Source organism: Aotus nancymaae, unplaced genomic scaffold (genome assembly GCF_030222135.1).
Source record: "Aotus nancymaae isolate 86718 unplaced genomic scaffold, 86718_ANA_hifiasm-v0.15.2.pri h1tg000015l_1, whole genome shotgun sequence".
Classification (NCBI taxonomy): domain Eukaryota; kingdom Metazoa; phylum Chordata; class Mammalia; order Primates; family Aotidae; genus Aotus; species Aotus nancymaae.
The window spans coordinates 7,995,770-8,018,937 of NW_026988427.1; the positions used below are offsets into that span (position 1 = coordinate 7,995,770).

Consider the following 23,168-nt stretch of genomic DNA (forward strand, 5'->3'; position numbering starts at 1 on the left):
GCCTTGGAGCCTCCAAGGAGATGGAACTGCACTCAACCAGGATGGGAGGCTGCCTGGCCAATGAAGCTGCCGCCTACTGTGCTGCGGAGGCTTTGCTGTTTGACTCCCTGGCGACACTAAAGTTGAAGAGCTTCCGGCCGGAGGCCATTAGATAGAACACCCGGAAGGCGGAAGTTCTAGGGCGGAAGTGGCGGAGAGATGAGGAGAATGGCGGCGGAAGGCTGGTTTTGGTTTGGGGGCTGGGGCCGGCGGTGCCTGGGAAGGCCTGGGCTTCCCGGCCCCGGCCCTGGCCCCACTACACTTCTCTTTCTTCTTTTGTTGCTGGGGTCTGTGGCTGCGGATATAACTGACGGCAACAGTGAACATCTAAAGCGGGAGCATTCGCTCATTAAGCCCTACCAAGGTGAAGCCCTTGGGGTGGGAATGAGTGAAGGGTGAGGGCATGAGTGAAGGGTGAGGGCGAGGCTGAACAGGGCTGGGGGAAGGCGTGCTCTTTCTCCTGAGCAGAGAATCTCTGTGGGTTTCCTGCCTCTTTTGGCGAGGCTATTCCTGGCGTCGCCTCTTAGCACCTGTCTCTGCCCACAGGGGTCGGTTCCAGCTCTATGCCCCTCTGGGACTTCCAGGGCAGCACTATGCTCACGAGCCAGTACGTACGTCTGACCCCTGACGAGCGCAGCAAAGAGGGCTCTATCTGGAACCACCAGGTGAGTGGTTCTCAAGAGGCTAGGCGTACTGTTCAGTCGGCTGCTAGTCCCTGCCTCCCAAGCAGCTGAGACCCGAGCTTGGTTTATGGGTTTGTACCTCCGTCCCTGGCCTTTTCCCCATCTTGGTCACACCTACCAATAATGAGAGGCGATGGGTATTGTGTACTTACTATGTGTCAGGAGCTGCGCTTGACACTTTACGTCCTCCTCACTTCCTTCAAAAGCCGTACGAGATAAGTCATGTTACCTCCATTTTACCCACTAAAAAGCTAAGACTCAGGTTTGAAAGTGCCTTACCCAAAGTTACATAGCCAGAAAGTAGTGGAACTGTCAGGCTGTCTGACTTGAATCCCCTCAATAGTGGGAAGAACCGAGCTAACTGGATCTTTATTGGATGTTTTGCTGTGTGTTAGGTACTGACCTTGCCATGCCTTCTTGCATTTAATATTCTTTTTCCTTTTTTTGAGACGGAGTCTCGCTCTGTCGCCAGGCTAGAGTGTAGTGGTGAGATCCGGCCCACTGCGGCCTCTGCCTCCCGGATTCAGGTGATTCTCCTGCCACAGCATCCCGAGTAGCTGGGACTACAGGCGCGCGCCATCACACCCAGCTAATTTTTGTATTTTTAGTAGAAATAGTGTTTCACCATGTTGGCCAGGATGGTCTCCATCTCTTGATCTCGTGATCTGCCCGCGTCGGCCTCCCAAAGTGCTGGGATTACAGGCTGAGCTGCCACGCCCAGCTGCATTTAATTTTCAAACAAGCTGTTTGAAAAAGATGGCTTTCATGACTATGCAAAGATAACACAGCTAGCGAATGGCATAAACAGTATTTAAACTCTGATCTGTCTGATCTCTAAGCCCAGCAATTCACTCGATGTACTTGACACTCTCTGCCTGGACAGTGGAGGAACCCCTTAGAACCCTTTTCCCAGTGCTTGGTTGAGGATCTTGTCATCAGTGGTGTGGAAGAACAACCTGTGGGTAGTTTTAGTGTCTGTGTCCTTTGCCCTGGAGTATGTAGTATGTGAACAGTGGCCAACGACAGCTGCTACACAGACTCCACACTGAGGCAGTCAAGATGAGGAAAAGGGGGAAAGAAGAATAATTTGGGACTGGGTTACAGCTTGGAGCGGGACCTGCTCCTGTCCCAGCTTGCGTGATCTCAACTCTTCCCACGGCTTAAGCTGTTGGCCAGTGTTCTAGTTTTCTTTTATCACCCTGCTCTCTGGTCCCTGCTGGTTGACTTTGTTGTTTTGTTCTGGGAACCCACACTGTCCTTGTGTTGCCTGGTCTGCCCGTCCAGCTCCTCCTCTTCCTGCCCTTTGCCTCTACACTGCTGTTAGTGGCATCTGGGGTTACTTTCTTCAGCTTTCACTCTGATCCTCAGAGCCTGGGGTCCTCTCTGAAAGAGTAAGCATGCATTATGTCTGCACAATCTGGCCCCTGGTGCATCTCCAGTCATTCTCTCTGTTAATTTTGTTCCAGCCTTCCTGGCTGTCGTTTTGCCTCAGCACCTTTGCACCTGTTGTTCCCTCTGTCTGGGACACTGCCTCCCGGCTCCTCATGTCTGCTTGGTTCCTTCTCATCTGTTAAGTCTCAGTTCAAGTGCCACCCACTCAGACAGTTCTTCATTAACCACTTTATCTCCCCCGAGTACATTCTGTCATATTATTCTGTCTTAGGGCTTTCAGATATTTTAAAGAAATGATAATGCAGCCTTATATTTTTCATGGAAATAAGTTCAGTATAGCATTACATTTTTTTTTCTTTTTTTCTTTTTTTTTTGAGATGGAGTTTCGCTCTTGTTACCCAGGCTGGAGTGCAATGGCGCGATCTGGGCTCACCGCAACCTCCGCCTCCTGGGTTCAGGCAATTCTCCTGCCTCAGCCTCCTGAGTAGCTGGGATTACAGGCACGTGCCACCATGCCCAGCTAATTTTTTTGTATTTTTAGTAGAGACAGGGTTTCACCATGTTGACCTGGATGGTCTCGATTTCTTGACCTCGTGATCCACCCGCCTCGGCCTCCCAAAGTGCTGGGATTACTCATGCCTCCCAAAATGCTGAACTCATGCACGGCCTGAGTTCAGATCTTCTACAGCCTTTCTCATATTTTTGTCTGCTCGCTTTTATTCATTGCTAAGAGAGCTGTACCCTGTGTGGTGGCTGATGGCTATAATCCTAGCACTTTGGAAGGCTGAGGTGGGTGGATCACAAGGTCAGGAGATTGAGACCATCCTGGCCAACACGGTGAAACCCCGTCTCTACTAAAAATACAAAAAGTTAGTTGGCCATGGTGGCTTGTGCCTATAGTCCCAGTTACTCATGAGGCTAAGACAGGAGAATCACTTGAACCCAGGAGGTGGAGGCTACAGTGAGCTGAGATCACGCCACTGCACTCCAGCCTGGATGATGGAGAGAGAAGACTCTGTCTCAAAAAAATTTAAAAAAAGAGGTTTGTTAAAAATTTCTCTGTGTGGCTAGGCAAGGTAACGTGTCTGTAAGTCTTAGCTACTGGGGAGGCTGAGGCGGGAGGATAGCTTGAGCCCAGGAGTTCAAAAACAGCCCGAGCAACATAGTAAGATCCCATCTCAAAAAAAAAAAGTGTTAAAAACATTTCTTTATATGGATTTGTCTGTATCTTTGTAGTTTGTTGGTTTCTGTTTTATATGTTTTGAGGCCAAAGAATTAGGTACATACAAAAACTTAGATTTATCTATCTCTGGGTAAATGGAATCTTTTATTATTAAGAACCCCACCAGGGTAGATGGCATTCCAACCAGTCCTTTCACTTGGAGACTCTTTTCCTTTGTTCCTTTGATCAAGTCAGCACACACCTTTTCCAGGGATTTTATGTTGCAGCTCATTGGGGTGATTCAGATTCGGTGAATTGTCACCTCTGGCTCCATGGGTGTTTTGCCAGTATCTTTAAAGTCATGGGTAGGCCGGGTGTGGTGGCTCACGCTTGTAATCCCAGCACTTTGAGAGGCCAAGGCAGGTGGATTACCTGAGGTCAGGAGTTCAAGACCAGCCTGACCAATATGGTGAAACCCTGTCTCTATTAAAAATAACAAAAATATGGCCAGGTGGGATGGCTCACACCTGTAATCCTAACACTTTGGGAGGCCGAGGCTGGCAGATCACGAGGTCAGAAGATCAAGACCATCCTGGCCAACATGGTGAAATCCTGTCTCTACTAAAAATACAAAAATTAGCTGGTGTGGTGGCGTGCATGTAGTCCCAGCTGCTTGGGAGGCTGAGGCAGGGGAATCGCTTGAACCCAGGAGGCAGAGGTTGCAGTGAGCCAAGATCACATCACTGCACTTAGGCCTGGTGACAGATCGAGACTCCGTCTAAATTAAAAAAAAAAAAAAAAATTACAGCCACACTTGTAGTCCAGCTACTCAGGAGGCTGAGCCAGGAGAATTGTTTGAACCTGGGAGGCAGAGGTGGCAGTGAGCTGAGATTGTGCCCCTGTACTCTAGCCTGGGTGACAGAGCGAGACTCTGTCTCAAAAACAAAATAATAAAAATAAAATAAATAAATGCCGTGGCTACTGTGAGGCTTCCTGACCAACTTGTTCCTCAGCCAGATAAACAGTGGTGAGCCAAGAGCAGTCGCAGGCGGACCACAGCTCCACACCACCTGCAACTGTGTCTTCCTCAAAGAGCAGAAGTTTGCTTCTGGTTAGTGTTTGCATAATATATTTTTTTCTGTCCTTTTACTTTTTCCCATTTCTTAATGTTTTAAGAGTTTTTTCTTACAAATGGCATATGACTGGCCTGGCATGGTGGCTCACGCCCGTAATCCCAGCACTCTGGAAGGCCAAGGCAGGCAGATCACCTGAGGTTGGGAGTTCTAGACCAGCCTGACCAACGTGGTGAAACCCCATCTCAAAAAAAAAATAAATAAATAAATAAAAATAAAAATAAATGGCATATGACTATGCTTTGGGGGGCTTTGTTTTTATTGTTGTACATGCATATAACATAAAATTTACTATTGTAACCTTTTTCATGGTTAAATCCATCAATTTATGAAACTGTTTTCTTCAGTAGGCTATACGTTGACATTGAAACAGTGGCTTTTTTTTTTGAGATGGAGTCTCGTTCTGTTGCCCAGTCTGGAGTGCAGTGGCGCTATCTCGGCTCACTGCATCCTCCACCTCCTGGGTTCAAGTGATTCTCTTGCCTCAGCCTCCCGAGTAGCTGGGACTATAGGCACATGCCACCACACCTGGCCAATTTTTTGTATTTTTAGTAGATAGGGTTTCACCATGTCAGCCAGGATGGTCTTGATCTCCTGACCTTGTGATCTACCCACCTCAGCATACCAAAGTGCTGAGATTACAGACGTGAGCCACTGGGCCCTGCCTTTTTTGTTTTTTTCCCCGGAGACGAGGGTCTTAGTCACCTAGGCTGGAATGCAATGGTGTGATCACAGCTCACTGCAGCCTTGGTCTCCTGGCGTCATCCTCCCACCTTAGCCTCCTGAGTAGCTCGGACTACAGGCACACACCACCATGCCTGGCTAATTTTTTTTTTCTTTTTGGTAGAAGTGGAGTTTTGCCATGTTGCCTAGCCTGGTCTTGAACCTGGGCTGAAGCAGTCCTCCTACCTTGGCCTCTCAGAGTGCTGGGATTACAGGCATGAGCCAACACACCCAGCCCAACAATGGCATTTAAAAGATGTAATGGCTACCTAAAAAATGTTTTGCCTGTTGTACTTATGTGTCTATACATGCAAGAAAATTAAATTTCTCAAAGTATTTTTCTTTTTTTTTTTTTTTTTTTTTGAGACAGGGTCTCACTCTGTTGCCCAAGCTGGAGTGCAGTGGTGCTATCTCAGCTCACTGCAACCTCCGCCTCCCGGGTTCAAGTGATTCTCCTGTGTCAGCCTCCCTGGTGGCTGGTACTGCAGGCACCTGTCACCGTGCCCGGCTAAGTTTGTATTTTTAGTAGAGACAAGATTTCATCATGTTGGCCAGGCCGGTCTCAAATTCTTGACCTCAGATGATCCACCTGCCTCGGCCTCTCAAAGTGCTGGGATTACAGGTGTGAGCCACTGAACCTGGCCAAACTTCTCAAATATTTCTATTGTAAAATGTATGTAACAAACTGTACCATTTTAACCAGTTTTTTTGTTTTTTTTTTTAAGATGGGGTTTCACCATGTTGGTCAGGCTGGTCTTGAACTCCCAACCTCAGGTGATCCTTGGCCTCCAAAGTGCTTGGATTACAGGTGTGAGCCACCACGCCTGGCTTAACCAGTTTTTAAAATTAAAAAATATATATTTTTAAAGACAGGGTCTTGCTCTGTTACCCAGGCAGTGCCACGATCCTAGCTCATTGCAGCCTGAAACTCCTGGACTCTAGTGATCCTCCTGCTTCAGCCTCCTAAGTAGCTGGGATTACAGGCATGTGCTACTTACTGTGCCTGGCTAATTTTTTTTTCAATTTTTTGTAGAGATGGGGGTCTCACTATGCTGCTCGGGCTGGTCTCGAACTCCTGGCCTCAAGCAATCCTTCTGCCTTGGCCTCCCAAAGTGCTGGGATTACAGGCATGAGCTACTGCGCCTGGCCCATTTTAACCATTTTTAAGTGCACAGGTCGGTGGCATTAAGTGCCTTCATATTGCTGTGTAGCCATTACCACCATCCATTTCTAGAACTCTTTCATCATCCCAACTGAAACTCTACCCATTTAACAGTAACTCCCATCCCCTTAGTCCCTGGCAACCACCATTCTACCTCATCTCTATAAATTTGACTATTCTAGGCATCTCATATAAATGGAGGCATACAATATTTGTCCTCTTTGACTTATTTACTTAGCATATCTCAGGCTTCCTCCATACTGTAGTACGTCGTAGTATGTATCAGTACTGCATTCCTTTTTGTCGTTGAGTAATATTCCTTGTGTGTGTGTGTGTATGTGTGTGTCTAGACCATATTCTGTGTATTTATTCATCTGTTCATAATGGGCACTTGGGTTGTTTCCATCTTTTGCCATTGTGAATAATGCTTCTCTGAACATTGGTATACAAGTATCTCTTTGCATCCTACTTTCAGTATATAACCAGGAAGTAGAATCCCTGGCTCATATAGTCATTCTAATTTTAACTTTTTGAGGACTACCAAACTGTTTCCTTTCCTTTCCCTTTCCCTTCCTTTTTTGAGACAGAGGCTTGCTCTGTCTCCAGGCTGGAGTGCAGTGGCGCGATCTTGGCTCAATGCAACCTCCACCTCCTGGGCTCAAGCAATTCTCCTGCCTCAGGCTCCTGAGTAGCTACGATTATGGGCACACACCACCATACCCAGCTAATTTTTATATTTTTAGTAGAGATGGGTTTTCACCATGTTGACCAGGATGGTCTCGATCTCTTGACCTTGTTTCCACCTAGCTTGGCCTCCCAAAGTGCTGGGATTACAGGCGTGAGCCACCGCGTCTGCCGCCTACCAAACTGTTTTCTGTAGCAACTGCACCATTTTACATTCCAATTAGCAATGTGCAAGGATTCAAATTTCTCCACATCTTTGCCAACGTTTGTTTTATTTATTTATTTATTTATTTAGAGATGGGACTCTCGCTCTGTCACCCAGGCTAGAGTGCAGTGGCGCAATCTCAGCTCACCATAACTTCTGCCTCTGGGATTCAAGTGATTCTCCTGCCTCAGCCTCCCAAGTGGCTGGGATTACAGGCACATGCCACCATGCCCGGTTAACTTTTGTGTTTTTAGTAGAGACGTGGTTTCACTGTGTTTGCCAGGCTTGTCTCAAACTCCTGACCTCATGATCTGCCTACCTCAGCCTCCCTAAGTGCTGGGATTACAGGCGTGAGCCACCATGCCTGGCTATTTATTTTTAAAATAATAGCCATTCCAGGCTGGACGTGGTGGCTCACGCCTGTAATCCCAGCACTTTGGGAGGCCGAGGTGGGTGGATCGCCTGAGCTGAGGAGTTTGAATCCACCCTGGTCAGCATGGTGAAACTCCGTCTCTACTAAAATACAAAAAATTAGTCAGGCATGGTGGCATGTGCCTATAATCCCAGCTACTCGGGAGGCTGAGGCAGGAGAATCACTTGAGCCCAGGAGGCGAAGGTTGCAGTGAGCCAAGATCGTGCCACTGCAGTCCAGCTTGGGTGACAGAGATTAAAATAACAATAATAGCCCAGGTGCGATGGCTCATGCCTGTAGTAATCCCAGCACTTTGGGAGGCTGAGGCAGGTGGATCAACCGGCCAGGTTTTAGCTCTTTAGATCTCTGATCCTGTATATACTGTTGTTACTATTTTTTTTTTTATTATTTGAAACGGAGTTTCACTCTTGTTACCCAGGCTGGAGTGCAATGGCACGATCTCGGCTCACTGCAACCTCTGCCTCCTGGGTTCAAGCAATTCTCCTGCCTCAGCCTCCCGAGTAGCTGGGACTACAGGCATGCGCCACCATGCCCAGCTAATTTTTGTATTTTTAGTAGAGACGGGGTTTCACCTTGTTGACCAGGATGGTCTCGATCTCCTGACCTCGTGATCCACCCGCCTTGGCCTCCCAAAGTGCTGGGATTATAGGCGTGAGCCACTGTGCCCGGCCTGTTGTTACTATTTTTTATAGAGATGGGGTCTTGCTATGTTGCTCAGGCTGGTCTTGAACTCCTAGGCTCAAGCACGTTGGCTTCCCAAAGTGCTGGGACTACAGGTGTGAGCCACCACGCCTGGCCTCTTTACTTTTCAAATTGAACTTTTTATTTTGACATAATTATAGATTCACATGCAGTTGTAGGAAATAATACCGAGACCCTAGGTGCCCTTAGGTTTTGTTTTTTATTTAGCATTTAATCCATTTACATTTAATGAAATGTAGAGTGCAGTGGCTCAATCTCAGCTCACCACAACTTCCGTCTCCTGGATTCAGGTGAAATAGTGATACATGTGGGTTTAGTCTGTTGTCTTATTCCTTATATTCAAATTGCCTATTCTCTGTTCATTTTTTTCTCTAGTCTTGACTTCTTTTAGGTTAACTTTTTTTATCCTGTTTTTCTTCTTCTGCTAGCTTGAAAGTTGTATGCTCTTTTCTCAATTTTAAGTGGTCACTGCAGAGTTTAAAGCAGGCATTCATGTTTATCAAAGTCTAATGATAATGTACACTTTACCTTCTTCCTGGACAGTGCAAGGATCTTAGCACACTTTAACTCCATTTATTGTTGTCGTTTATCTTAATTATTGTTTTAAGTCATACAACCCATTGTTTTATGCAGTCAGGTATTTAGATTTTCACCCTCATATTCTCTGTATTTGTTGTTCTTCATTTCTTCTGGAATCTGACTTTACATCTGGATGGGGATCTTTTATTTTCTCCGTGAAGAGTGAAAGTGTGAGTCTGCTAATGAATTCTTTTGGTTTTTGTTTACTTGTTTGTCTCAGAATATCTCAGTTTTACCTTCATTCTTGAAGGATACGTTTGCTGAGTATAGGATCTCATACTGGCTGTTATCTTCCTTTATCTCCAAACGTATCAGTCAGCTGTCTTCTTGCTCCCACTGTTTCTGTTGGGAAGTCAATTATCAGGCTAATTATTGCTCCTTTGAGGGTAATCTCTTTTTTCCCTCTGGTTGCTTTTCTTTTAAGATTATCTGTTTTTTTTGTTTGTTTGAGACAGAGTCTTACTCTGTCACCCATGCTGGAGTACAGTGGTGCAATCTTGGCTCACTGCAGCATCCACCCCCCCAACCCCCCACAGATTCAAACATTTCTCCTAGCTGGGATTACAGGCACACACCGTCACACCTGGCTAGTTGTTGTATTTTTAGTAGAGATGGGGTTTTACCGTGTTGGCCAGGCTGGTCTCAACTTCAAGTGATCCACCCGCTGCGGCCTCCCAGAGTGCTGGGGTTACAGGCACGAGCCACTGCACCTGTCCAAGATGGCTTGTTTTTCAGGGGAACAACAGACACTCCAGACTAACCAGAAGGGGGAGGATGTGGGTTAAAAAACTACCTATTCGGTAGCCAGGTGTGGCAGCGCATGCTTGTAATCCCAGCTACTGGAGGCTGAGGCAGGAGAATCGCTTGAACCCAGACGCTGGAGGTTGCAGTGAGCTGAGATCATGCCATTGCACTCCAGCCTGGGCAACAAAAGTGAAACTTTGTTTTAAAAAAAAATCTACCTATTGGGTACTATGCTCCCTGCCTGGGTGCAATATACCCATGTAACTAACTTGTACATGTAGCCCCTGTATCTAAAATAAAAGTTGAAAAGAAGAAAATACTTTTGTGGTGCACATTCTCAGGATTGCCTGGAGCTGTGTCACAGGAAAAAAAAAATTAGAAAAAAATACTTTTGGCCAGGCACAGTGGGTCATGCCTGTAATCCCAGCACTTTGGGAGGCCGAGGTGGGCAGGTCACAAGGTCAGGAATTCAAGACCAACCTGGCCAATATTGTGAAACCCTATCTCTACTAAAAATACAAAAATTAGCTGGGCATGGTGGCGGACACCTGTAATCCCTGCTACTCGGGAGACTGAGGCAGGAGAATTGCTTGAACCCAGGAGATGGAGCTTGCAGTGAGCCGAGATCGCGCCACTGCACTCTAGCCTGGTGACAGAGAGAGACTCTGTCTCAAAAAAAAAAAAAAATACTTTCATGTTAAAAAAATTACCTGTTTTTCTTTGTTTTCTCTATCCCTCCCTTCTTTTTTTGTGCCTAAGTATGGTTTTCTTTTTAGTCAACTCCTTTGGTCCTACGACTTTTAAAGTTGTGGCGTGTCTTTGAATCAGTTTTAGTAAGTGCTTAGACATCTTTAAATATTCCTTTGCCCTGTTCTCTCACATCTCATTCTGGAATCCCAATTATATGAGTCTTAGCCTCTCTCACTGTTTCTTCTTTCTTACCCACAATTCTATATCTGCTAGTCTGTTCTCCCTGCTTCATTCTGGGTGTTTTTATCAGACTGGCCTTGAGTTCACTAATTCTCTGTTCAGCTGTTTTTAATCTGTTGTTAAACCTATCCATTATGCTGTTCATTTTAGTTATATTTTTTAGTCTGGAATATTTTCAGTGCAATTTTTTTAAAAAATTCAGTTATCTGCCAAAATTAACAACCTTTTATCTTCTTGAATATATCTAGGTATTTGCAAGTATAATATCTAAGGTTCTTGTTGGTCTGTTTTCTTTTTTGTTTTTTTCTTCTTTTCTTTTTCTGTTTCCTTATGTCTTCATATTTTGTCTCTTTGTGTTCCTAGTTATGATTGTGTGCTAGATACTGCATTTGCACAATTGTTTGTAGAAAAATTTGTGCCCTGAGTGAGTCACCTTAGTCTGATTCCAGAGATTGAGAGGACCCAGAGCTGCGCCACAGTCCCTGGGTGCCTGGGAGTGTCTTTCTAGTTACTTTTTTTTTTTTTTGGAGATGGAGTTTTGCTCTTGTTGCCCAGGCTGGAGTGCAATGGTGTGATCTTGGCTCACCACAACCTCTGCCTCCCATGTTCAAGTGATTCTCCTGCTTCAGTCTCCCTAGTAGCTGGAATTACAGGCATGCACCAGACCATGCCTGGCTAATTTTGTGTTTTTAGTAGAGACAGGGTTTCTCCGTGTTGGTCAGGCTGGTCTGGAACTCCCAACCTCAGGTGATCTGCCCTCCTCAGCCTCCTAAACTGCTGGGATTACAGGTGTGAGGTACCGTGCCCAGCCTCTAGTTACTGTTACTCTTGGGTTGCAGTTTTCATGCAAACCCAACCCAAAGCAAGGCCCTCCATTGCCCTCAGCAGGTCTTGGACTTAGACTCCTTGTCCCTCTATCCTTGGAAGCTAATTCTCATCACTTCTCAGTTGCTTCCTCTAGAATCTGCAAATGTTCTGAAACCTATGAACTGTCAAGACCTGGGAAGACTGTGATGTTCCACTACTTGCAGGCCGTCCTTCAGGTCCTTGCTAGCTCTGTGCTCTCAGGGACTCAGCCTAGGTTTTGTTATCTGGGTTCCTGGTGCCCAGAGTGGGAGCAGTGAGTCTGGGGCATCAGCAAATATGTGAACCAGATTGCTCACATTGGGATATAGTGTTTTTTGTTTTTTATTTGAGTTTTTTGTGATCACAGAAGTCATATGTTTATTATATGTTATTCAAACATGGTAAACAGTCACCATAGTCCCCCTCCCAGAATTACCCATCATTAATACTGGTTCATGTTCCTTTAATTCTGTGTTCATTTCTCTTCATCCTCATCTGTGTTGGATGTTAATGGTCTTTTTAACAGTTGCCAGTCTGACAGGTCAACATCTTGTTTGCATTTGCCTTTCTGATGGGTCTTCGTTTAATCACTTGCTTGCATACCCATCTGCAAACTTCCCTAAAGTAGATTCTTGTCACCGTGTGTGTTGACACCTTAGTTTTCACAAGCGACTTCCTGGTGGGTAAGGCCAGGCTTTCTCCCTTGCTGCAAGCAATGCCCATCCCTGCCCCAGCTCACATGGTGGTGCCTCTGAGCCCCAGAGCATGACCCTGACCAGCTGTCATCCCCAGTGCTGGTTCCACACTTAGGCCAGGCTTGGGAGGTGAACCGGTGAGGGGCTGGGTTTTGGAGCCAGCCAGACCTGGGCTTGAGGCCCAGCAGCACTGACCCGGCCTGATTTTCCTCACTTGGGAAGGTTGGCTAGCAGAGTAGGCAGTGGATGTGGGTGACTAGAAAGGGGCTGGTACAATTTATATGAAAGGCCTGCAGGCCTTTGGGAAATACCAAAGCCAGAGCAGAGCTCTCGGAGTCAGAAAGTCCTGGGCGTGAATCTAGACAGTTGAGCTGCTGTGGACAAGTTGTTATACCTCTGAATTTTTTTTTTTTTTCCTGTAAACTTTGTTGCTCAAATAGGAGTAGTAACCTCTGCACAAGGTTCCAGGGCAAGAGCAGCGGGGATAGAAAGGAAATGGCTAACAGGTTTGACTGGTAATTAGGGTGAACAGTGTGGCAGCCACCTGCTCAGGAGCAGCCTGGGACCTGCAGGGCGGGGTCTGGGCCTCAGGCAGCCTTGGGACACTGTGGCCTCCCCCACCTCACCTGGGGCCCAGCAGTCTCTTCCCTTCACGCTGAGAACATTTAGGGGTCTGTGGTCAGTGGCACTTGTGGTCCTGTGCCAAGGAGTGCCCAGTCTTAGCTGGGGAGGGAAGAAAGGTCTGTGGAGCAGGGGCTGTGCTGGGTTGCCTCCAGCTTGCTGAAAGGCCCCTGGGAGCTCTGAGCGGCCCTTTCTGCTCTCCCTCTAGCCTTGCTTCCTCAAGGACTGGGAGATGCACGTGCACTTCAAAGTCCACGGCACGGGGAAGAAGAATCTCCATGGAGACGGCATCGCCTTGTGGTACACCCGGGACCGCCTTGTGCCAGGTGGGCCAGCACTCACTCAGCTGGGCCCTGCTGGGCCCCAGGCTGGGGGTGGGTAGGGGCATGACTGCTGGCACCCCAGGGAGGTGGGGTGGGGCTGCCTGTGGCTTGTGGGGCCCAGCATCTCCACTCCACATTCTTCTGTTAGGAAACTGCTGCTCCTGTGGATAAAGCCCTGCGCCTCCGAAAGGAGCCTGGCTCTGGAAGGATGGCCGCTGAGGGGAGAGGAACAGCTGGGTCCTGCAGCTCAGCCCTACACCCTTGTTGGCCTGGTTTTACCATTTTAAATGGTTGTTGTAAAAAAGCCAAAACATGAGGACTGTGCAGCTGCGACTGTGTGTGGCCCACAGACCCCGAGTAGTCTCCTCGGTGGCCCTTCACAGGCTGTTTGCTGCCCCTGGTATAGAGCCTCCTGGGTAGGGGTCTCTCCTGTGGCTCACCGCTTTTTGTAGGCCGGGTACCCCCTTGTCCCCTGCCTCAGTCCCCTCACAGTTCAGCCTTCAAACTTGAGTCCTCCGTGTCATGCACTTGACCCCACTTCTGCCTCAGCTTTCTCCTTTCGTGGTCCCTTCTCTCTGGGTGAATGACTGATGGGTTGGGCTCTCATGCCTTCACCTACGTTGGCATTGTTTGCCCTTTAGGTATCCATGGGACAGCTCCCATTTCTCCCATTGCGAGAGCATCTCTTTGTACTTATAGGGCCTGTGTTTGGAAGCAAAGATAACTTCCATGGCTTAGCCATCTTCCTGGACACCTACCCCAATGATGAGACCACCGAGGTAGGCCCCTGCTCTCTCCTGCTGAGCAGGAAAGGAAGGACTGGACAGTCGTCTGGAGGAAGGGGGCCTGGGAATTCTGTGGTCCTGGCATAAGAGGAGCCTCCAAGGGTTGGGGTGGTGGGTGCCCCCGCTTGCTCCACAGGCTGGGCTGGTCGTGGAGTAACCGGTGTCTTGGTCCCAGCGCGTGTTCCCGTACATCTCGGTGATGGTGAACAATGGCTCCCTGTCCTACGACCACAGCAAGGATGGGCGCTGGACTGAGCTGGCGGGCTGCACAGCTGACTTCCGCAACCGAGATCACGATACCTTCCTGGCTGTGCGCTACTCCCGGGGCCGTCTGACGGTGAGCAGTCTGGGTGGTGGGAGCGGCAGCCGGTGGACCTGTGCCGGTGCCCCTGTGCCGGTGCCCCAGAGGCTCAGGAGGGCAGGCTGCTGTCCTGCAGGGTGCTTAATGTGCTGGGCCCCGCAGGTGATGACCGACCTGGAGGACAAGAACGAGTGGAAGAACTGCATTGACATCACAGGAGTGCGCCTGCCCACCGGCTACTACTTCGGGGCCTCTGCCGGCACCGGCGACCTGTCTGGTGAGTAGCCGGGCCAGGCGTTGGTTCCCAGCCCGACTCACCCTGAGGGACTGGGAGCTTTCAGTGCAGTTGCTTGCCTTCCTTCATTTAGTTTCTGGCCTCCTCTTCCCTTTGTCTGTAAATATTGTCCTGTCCAGGCCTCAGTCCTTGAACAGTTCCTTAGTGACCTTCCCCATCCACAGGAGGCAGCAGGTCAGTTAGATTCGGGTGATGCAGATTCCCAGATTTATCTCCAGCCCAGACTGCTCCAGACCTGCACTCCGCCTCAACCTCAGCCCTTGTGCCCGTAGTTGAGGCCATGTCTTGCCCATCAGGATGTCAGTGGCACCTCTGTCCTTCTATTTGCTTGATGTCTTTCCAGACTCTTCTTTCCCTCACATGCCACCTTTAGTCCATCGACAGTCCCTGTGGCTTTATTTTCACAGTATGTCCCACCACTTCCCATCCCTCCCTGACTACCTGGCGGCTTCAGGCCACCATTGTCTCTCACAGGAGCCTCCCAAGTGGTCGCCTCCTTCACCAGCCCCCAACAGTCTCCCCTGAGCACAGCAGCCAAGTGATCGCATTAAGCTCGTGTGAGGCTTCCCGCTGCTCTGCTCAGACCTCTGCAGCGACCGCAAGGGCCTCTGTGCCAGCCCTGCCACCTCTGGCTCCTCACCCACTGCTCCCCCTGCCTACTGCAGCTTCCAGTTGCTCCCTGGATCACACGTGCCCTCCTGCCCTGGCTGTTTCACCCTTGTCTCCTAGGGCCTTGCTCTGATGTCACCTCCTCAGTGCGGCCGTCCCTGATTCCCTCATGGAACATTGAGCCCCCGGCCGTAGTCCCTAGCCGCTTCCCATCACCTTGGCCGCTTGCTTTTCCTTTTCTTTTTTTCAAGGCGGAGACTCACTCTGTTGCTGGTGCAGTGGTGCCGTCTCGGCGATTTTTCTTCTTAACATTTACCATCTTTGAATCTACCGAGTAATGGATTTTATTGTCTCGGGCCCTCCTGCCCAGTTATAAGCTCTATAAAATCAGAAATGACTCTTGTTTGGCCCAGGATGGGTGCTCAGTGAGCACTGGGGTGCCTCCAGCCTGCTCAGGCCTCGCTGGTCACCAGGCGGTGGCCCTTGGCTGTGGTTCTTGGTCTCTCTTTGGGTTCCTGAGCAGGTACCAGGCCCAGGGTTAGCTCCTGATCAGAACTGGCACTAGACATGGGGGGCCTGACATGGGTGGTTTATCCTAAGGATGACCCATTCCAGGACCTGTAGTCTGCCCACTGCCCAGGAGCCTCCCCTCTCACGATGGAAGTGCTTGGGTCCACTCAGACCCCAGAACATCCATTGTTTGGGGGGTTTTTCAGTCATATACCCAGCAGAAGAGAGAATGGTCTAGTAAGCTGTCAAACAGATTTCATAATTTCCAGCTGTGCCTGGCCGGTTCCCCCTCTTGCCTCCGAGTTACCTGGAACTTCATCAGACTGTTTTGGCACATGTCTCCAGAGGGTTCTTGATAGGAGCAGAGCTGTGGCCGGTGGCTGCTCTCACAGCTGTTGGGAGAGCCCAGCACAGAGTGGCAGAGGCGCCATGAGGGGAGCCATGTCTGACCGCTGGTCAGGGGTCATCAGTGCCAGGCACCTTATGGGTGATGTCACCTGATGTATCTTTAGGCAGATAGCAGTCTCGTTCCCTTTTTACTCAACCATTGGGAGTTTGAGAACTGGAGGGATTTTTCTAAAATACGAGCAGGAAGCAGCACAGCCCAGGTGGCTGGAACCTGACCCCCAGGCTGATCCGTGTCCCGCAGGGCTGCTCGCTGTCTTCAGAGGCTGTGCACGCTCAGCTGTCACACTGCATGCCTGGCTGAGCTCTTGCTCAGTAGGTCCTTCCCCTTGGCTCCAGAGATTCCTGTTCCTTAAACATAGCCTTTCCTCCGATTCCAGTCCTAGGCTAACCAGGACCCATGTGTTGGCTTTGAGCCTTAACCTCCTTATCTCTACAGTGGAGTGATCCATCAGTGTCAAGCTGGGGCTCTTTCCTGCCCATGCTGTTGGGCAGAGCCTTTCGCCAGTCTCCTCAGGCACAGCCACTGACCTGCATTAAGCTCAGGCCCTTAGCTGGTTGCTGAGTTGTCACAGAGCCCCTGCAGCCTGTATGTGGGGCTCTGTGACAAGAATGCCTGGTGGCTTCTGTCCTTGGGAAGCTTAGGCTTCGCAACTAGTCACAGAGTGACTACTGGTTCTTACCGGGTCGTTTTTTGAGCATGTGCTCTGCAGGCAAGCCTTCTTCTGTGTGGTGTAGACGTTCTCATGGTAACCACACAGATGGAGATCATCACTCCTCCTCTACACGTGAGGAAACTGAACCTCAAAAAGGGTAGCATTTAACCTCAAAGAGGGTAAACCCCAGGATTTAGACCCAGGTGATTCTGCTTGTAAAGCCTTGCTGTTTTCTCTCCACTCTGCCTCCTCCCAGTGTTTTATTGCTGGGGGCTAGAAGGATCTGGGAAGAAAACTGGCTCTAGATGAACAGAGCAGTGCTGTCTCTGGGGGCCTGGCCAGTTTACTGGCCTGGGCAGCAGCTTCCCTTGGGGGAAGGGCTTAGGCCACATGCCCTGAGGCTGGCTTCAGGCTATCATAGCTTTCTTCTTGGTCCTCCAGACAATCATGACATCATCTCCATGAAAGTGTTCCAGCTGATGGTGGAGCACACGCCTGACGAGGAAAACATTGACTGGACCAAGATTGAGCCCAGCGTCAATTTCCTCAAGTCACCCAAAGGTGCGTGTCCACAGCCCCTCCCTGCCTGGGCCTGGCCCAGAATGGGGTGAGGCCGGCCAAGTGAGTCTTGTGGTCCAGTTGTGGTTGTGGTCTGGGCTCTTGGATCAGCCCTGCCCTGGCAGGTGACACTGGCTGGCCCTGCCTGACCAGGCTTCTAGAGGGTTGGGTTTGGGTCACGTCAGTTCTGGCAAGTTTTTGAGTAAATGAATGAGGCAGACGAGAAGTCTTCAGAGAGTCAATCCCCTGAGGCTGATCAGCAAATGTGTGAGTGCTGGGCCAGCAACCTCCCTCACTAGGCACTGGGGCAGTGGCCAGCAGAGCAGGGGGCTGGGTACACTGTCCCACATGTCCCTTCTATGAGCTACCTGGAAGGAGGTTGTGCTGCTGGCCGAGGAGATGGATTCCCCAGGTTTCCTTAGCTAGGAGGAGGGAGAGACAGGATTGGAAATTGGGTTTCTACAGAACCCGAAGCCTGGGTTCTTCCCATGGTACTAATTAGCTACCCCTCTCCTCACAGAGTGAGCGTTGTGGTTGGAGGAATGAGGCACCTATGTGTGGAGAAGTCCACCCTGAGTACCACGGACGCATGCCTGGGGGTCTAGCCAGTGGCAGAGTGTGCGGCACAGGCTCTGTCCTAGCCCAGCCCTGGGTCCCCATGCCACATAGGCCATTTTGACTGCGTCTTTCTGCTTTTCAGGAGAAGCCAGGATCCAGTGTTTTATGTGACAATTCACTTGTTAAAGATTCAGATTATTTTGAAATGTTTTGGGGGCCACACAAGCCCTGCAACCTTTGGTCAGAGAGCTGCCAGCCGCTGGGTGCATTCAGAGGTGGCACCTGCCTTGCCCACCCAGCATCCCTGCAGCTGGCAAGGCAGGACAAACTCATTTTTAGATTCAATCCATTTGTTTCTTCAGATGTGACCAAAGCTTCCCTCTGTGCCTAGCCACGGGCTGGGTGATAGAGACACAGGGATCAGGCACATCCTGCCCCTAGGGCTCATTCTAGTGGCTGAGGGAGACGGAGCCGTGGGAGCCCCAAGGCTGAGTGGCTTTCCGGGGAAGCACCATCCCTAGGGACCTCCCAGTTCAGTCAGTGATGGCTGCTGCTGTCGCTGTGCAGAGCAGAGTCTGGGGCGAGAGTGGTCAGCAGGCCTGCCATTGGCCACATGTGCAGGAAGGGAGGATGGAGGTAGGTTTGTGGCTGGCAAGACGGTGCCATGCATGCTGCTGAGAGGCAGGGCCTGGGTGCAGGGAGGCCTGAGGAGACTGCACAGTGTGGAGTCGGGGGCCGCAGTCAGGGAGGGAGGCAGAGTGGCAGAAACAGGGCCCGGCCAGACCCCAGCTCCTCCACACATAGCCTGGAGAGCTTGGGAGAGTCAGTGCCTTCTCTCAGCCTGTACAAGGGAGAGCACCAGAGGGCCCCATCCCAGGATGGCTAGGACCTGTGAGACACCCTGTGTAGAGGAGACAGGCTGTGGGCTGGGGTGGAGTGCAGGATTCAAGTCCTGGGAGACCCCCTGGGGGGCTGCCAAGAGCATCCAGCTGTGGGCTGGGAGAGCCTGTGGCCAGGGCCACGTTGCTCCAGATAGGGTCCTCAGACCTCAGCGTGGCAGTGGGGCTTGGATACACAGCCTCCTGGGCCTCCGCATGTCCAGTCGGACTCAGGGGAGCCCAGGAGTCTGGTTTTAACCGGTTTCCTGCAGCAGAAGGTAGCCCAGACCTGAGTCGCTGGGGTCCTGGGTCCCAGTGGGCTTGGTCCTCTCTCTGCCTCGCCCTGCCATGGGGACTGCAGAGCTGGCTGGGATGGGCTTCACCTGACCTCTGCCCCTCCCCGCTGAGGGGGTGAGTGTGACTGGCCTGCGTGCCCTGGCTGGCTGTCCTGTCCCTGTCCCATCCCTGCTGCTGTCCTGCAGCCCCTGTGCTCCGGCAGCCTGTGCTACCATTTCAGCTCCCCCGTTTCTTCTTCCCCAGACAACGTAGATGATCCCACGGGGAACTTCCGCAGCGGGCCCCTCACGGGGTGGCGGGTGTTCCTGCTACTGCTGTGCGCGCTCCTGGGCATCGTCGTCTGTGCCGTGGTGGGGGCCGTGGTGTTCCAGAAGCGGCAGGAGCGGAACAAGCGCTTCTACTGAGGCACCACCAGCGGGGCCTGCACCTGGGCCCAGGAACCAATGTGAACTTTTTTTTTACTGGGAGTATAAAAGAACAACAAGATGACCTTATTTCTTAACTGTTTCAAATAAATGATTAAAGTATTTTCATACATTTTGCTTCTTGCCCAGCAGGGACAGGTGGCATGGCCAGGGCCCAGGGTCTGGCACCCCCACAGCTGGAGATGGAGGCTTTCCTGGGGCTGGCGTCTCAGGAGCAGGGGGTCTGTGCCTAGAGCTGGGCTGCAGCCCATGCAGGCAGCTGTTGAACACTGGAGGGCCCCCTGGACCACACTGGGGTGGGCCCCTGAGGACGTGGGGAAGTGATTTTGTTTTGTGGTGTGTGGCACGTGTCGTGGCAGATGAGGCCCAGGCTGGGAAACCCAGGCCTTCCTGTTCACCCTGAGCTGCTTCCTGAAGCAGATGCTCAAGCGAGGCTGCAGGGGTGGTGTGGTGGGGCCGAGTGTGACCGTTTGCTAAATAAAGTGAAATACCCAACCTCAGCTGTGTGACTGTCCTGAGGGTTTTCCTTTTTTTCTGCTGACTTCCAGCTGGCCAGTGCTTTAGAGCTTTCAGTTCGTTCACTCTGGCCTGCAGAGTCCTGGGAGGATGGGATCCCACATGCTCTGGGCCTCTGAGTAAAAGGATGGGTGGCAAGGGGCACCATGCAGAGGCTTGACTGGGCAGGTGAGTACATTGGCAGGGAACTCTTTGGAGCTCCGGGATGATGTGCAAGGGACTGGTGGGCAGGAGGATGGTGGGGGTGGTTGTGGTGGGCCCTTTGGGGCCCCTTGGGGACAAAGATGGTAATGGGGAGTGTGGAGGAAAGGTAGCAGCTGAAGGCAGGGCACCGCCCCTGGCAGCTTCCATAGTCCTCTCCCCCAGCTGTGACCTGCTGCTGCTGTCCAGCCTTCGTACTGTGGAGCAGCGTGTCCTGTCCCGTCCAGAGCCACCTCTCTGGCTCTGATCCCAACTCTGTCCCTCCTAGGAGACCTTGCTGAACTGATGATCTCGTCTTCCTCGTCCCCTTCCCACTCACAGTTCAGTTGCATTTGAGTCTCCCACCTGAAAAGCAAAAGCAAACCCTGCCTCCCTGCAGCAGCCAGGTTTTTGGTAATTAACACTATCAAATAGATTCTCTCTTTTTTTTTTTTTTGAGAAAGAGTCTCGCCCTGTTGCCCAGGCTGGTGTGAAGTGGCATGATCTCAGCTCACTGCAACCTCCGCCTCCCAGGTTTAAGCGATTCTCCTGCCTTGGCCTCCTGAGTAGCTGGGACTACAGGCACATGCCACCATGCCCAGCTGTTCTTGTAATTTTAGTAGAGACAGGGTTTCACCGTGTTAGCCAGGATGGTCTCGATCTGACCTCGTGATCTGCCTGCCTCGGTTTTCCAAGTGCTAGGATTACAGGCGTGAGCCACCACACTCGGCCTGAAATAGGTTCTCATTGCAAAAAATACAGAGGGACATGAAGTGAGAGTAAGGATTTTATCCTCAGTCTGTCATTCACCAGAGCTCTTCACTGGTCCACTGTCAGCGGCCTCTCGTGTCCTCTGTGTTTCTTTCTTCAGTACGTTAAACGTGGAGAGATTCCGCAGAGTGACTGCGAGGTTCCGGTTCATGCTTCCTTCACAGGTTTGGGAGCCTGTCCATGAAACCTTAAGAGTAATCATGATCCTCCTTATTGAAATATTTTATTGACATTTTTCCCAAAACAGTTTCTTTACTTGAAAAGGTAGCAGATTCTGTGTACATGATAGGCCCTGCTTTGGAGTGATTGAGACGCAGTAACTCGTTTCAACCACAACGCTCACCCGTTGGATGCTGGACGGCTTTTAGGCCAGGTGTGTAGGGCCGAGGCCTGGAGCCTGGAGCTCTCCATGGCAGCTACAACCACATCATTGGCACCACACTCACCAAACTTGACCTTTAATTTTTGGCTCTAACTTGGCCTTCCCCGAATTCCTGAATTATTAGGCAAATTGGTGTCCCGTACTAGATGGTTCTCAACCTTGACTACATATGGAGTTCCCCGGAGAACTGAAAAGAGCCTGCCTTGTTCTCCAGTTCTGGCTTAGTAAGTCAGGTAGAGCCGTGGCAAGGGCGGTTTGAAAAGCCCCTCTGGTGGTTTTAACAAGTACCCAGTCTTGAGCACAAGATGAAGTTAGGCCTCCTGCTGTGACAGCAGGTGTTAAAGTGATCACGCCAGTCTCTACTTGGCTGTCACGGTGGGCGCCCCTTTCCGTTGGAACATAGCCTTGTTGCACCCAAGAAAAGTCAATTGTTGCAAAATTCATACCTAGACACGCTTCCCTAGAATGATCAGTGTGTGTTCTTCACCCGCATTTCACCCACACAGGACCGTGATGCCATAATCTATGTTTTTGCCATGTGTGTTTAAAAATTTGAGGTATTTCATCATACAAAAGTTAAACGTGAATGTGTGGCTGTGGACCTGCTATGTGATGTGAGAAATGCCACTGACACACTCAGATCCCTCTGTCTCCTCCCACCAAAGGTGATTGCTGCAGAACCGGACTTTGTGTGTTTCTTAACTTTTTACCACAGGGATATGTATCTCTAAATACGTTGCATTGTTTTGCATTTCTGAAGACTAAGTGGTAGATGGGCACATTCCTCAACTTCTGCAATTCAACATTGTTGGTGAGTCTTTGGATTACATGTGGTTCAAGATGGGTGTTTCTTGCTGGCTGTGAGGTGTGAACAGACTCCAGTTTCTCCATTCTGCTACTGATTGGAGGTGGTTTGGGGCTTTTGCTCTGAGACATGATGCTGCTCTAAGCACTCGTGGATGTGTCTTTTTTTTTTTTTTTGATACGGAGTCTCTCTCCAACGCCAGGCTGGAGTGTAGTGGTGCAATCTCGGCTCACTGCAACCTCTGCCTCTCAGGTTGAAGCGATTCTCCTGCCTTAACCTCCTGGGTAGCTGGGATTACAGGCATGTGCCACCACACTCAACTAATTTTTATATTTTTGGAGACGGGGTTTCACCATGTTGGCCAGGATGGTCTTGATCTCTTGACCTTGTGATCCACCCACCTCAGCCTTCCAAAGTGCTGGGATTACAGGTGTGAGCCACCACTCCTGGCCCATTTTCAGTTTTACTAGAGAGTGCCTCACTGCTCTCCAAATCGGGCCATGACCACAGTGGGGTGGCACCTGCAGAGATCCCCTCTGCCCCTCAGCACCTGATGTAGTCAGTGCTTTTCTTTCCTTTTTTTTTTGAGACAGGAGTCTCACCCTGTCGCCCAGGCTGGAGTGCAATGGCGTGATCTCGGCTCACTGCAACCTCCACTTCCTGGGTTTGAGCAAGTCTTCTGCCTCAGCCTCCCAAGTAGCTGGGATTACAGGTGCCCTCCACCACACCCAGCTAATTTTTTCTATCTTTAGTAGAGATGGGATTTCACCATGTTGGCCAGACTGGTCTCGAACTCCTGACCTCAGGTGATCCACCGGCCTCAGCCTCCCAAAGTGCTGGGATTACAGGCATGAGCCACTGTGCCCGGCCTGAGCTTTCCATTTTTGACAGATGGATGCAAAAGCTTTTGTTTGTTTCTCCGCTAGCCACGTTGGGATCTTTGTGTGTTTATTGGCATCTGTGTTTCTGTGTGGTGGTTTAGTCCATGCCCTTTCTTACGGATGTGTAGGAGTTCTTGTGTAGGGCTCCTCTGGTGATACGCCTTGCACGTACCTTCCAGTGTGCCTGGGGGCTTTTGCTTTTTAATGATATGGTTTGATATACAGTCTACAATTTAGTGTCGTTTCATAATATATTCCAAGGATTTTTTTTTTTTTTTTTTTTTGCCTAAAAGCTTTAAA

At 50.2% G+C, this 23,168-nt stretch overlaps 1 protein-coding gene across 1 annotated transcript; it reads left to right on the forward strand.

Moving 5' to 3' along the window:
- Positions 1-167: 167 nt before the first annotated feature.
- LMAN2 (lectin, mannose binding 2) lies at positions 168-19,833 on the forward strand. The gene is made up of 8 exons (XM_012466406.2): positions 168-403; positions 586-704; positions 12,942-13,059; positions 13,756-13,835; positions 14,017-14,178; positions 14,305-14,419; positions 17,059-17,178; positions 19,152-19,833. Exons 1-8 carry the CDS (start codon positions 199-201, stop codon positions 19,310-19,312), a joined length of 1,080 nt encoding a protein of 359 aa, XP_012321829.2. The 5' UTR covers positions 168-198; the 3' UTR covers positions 19,313-19,833.
- Positions 19,834-23,168: the final 3,335 nt, after the last annotated feature.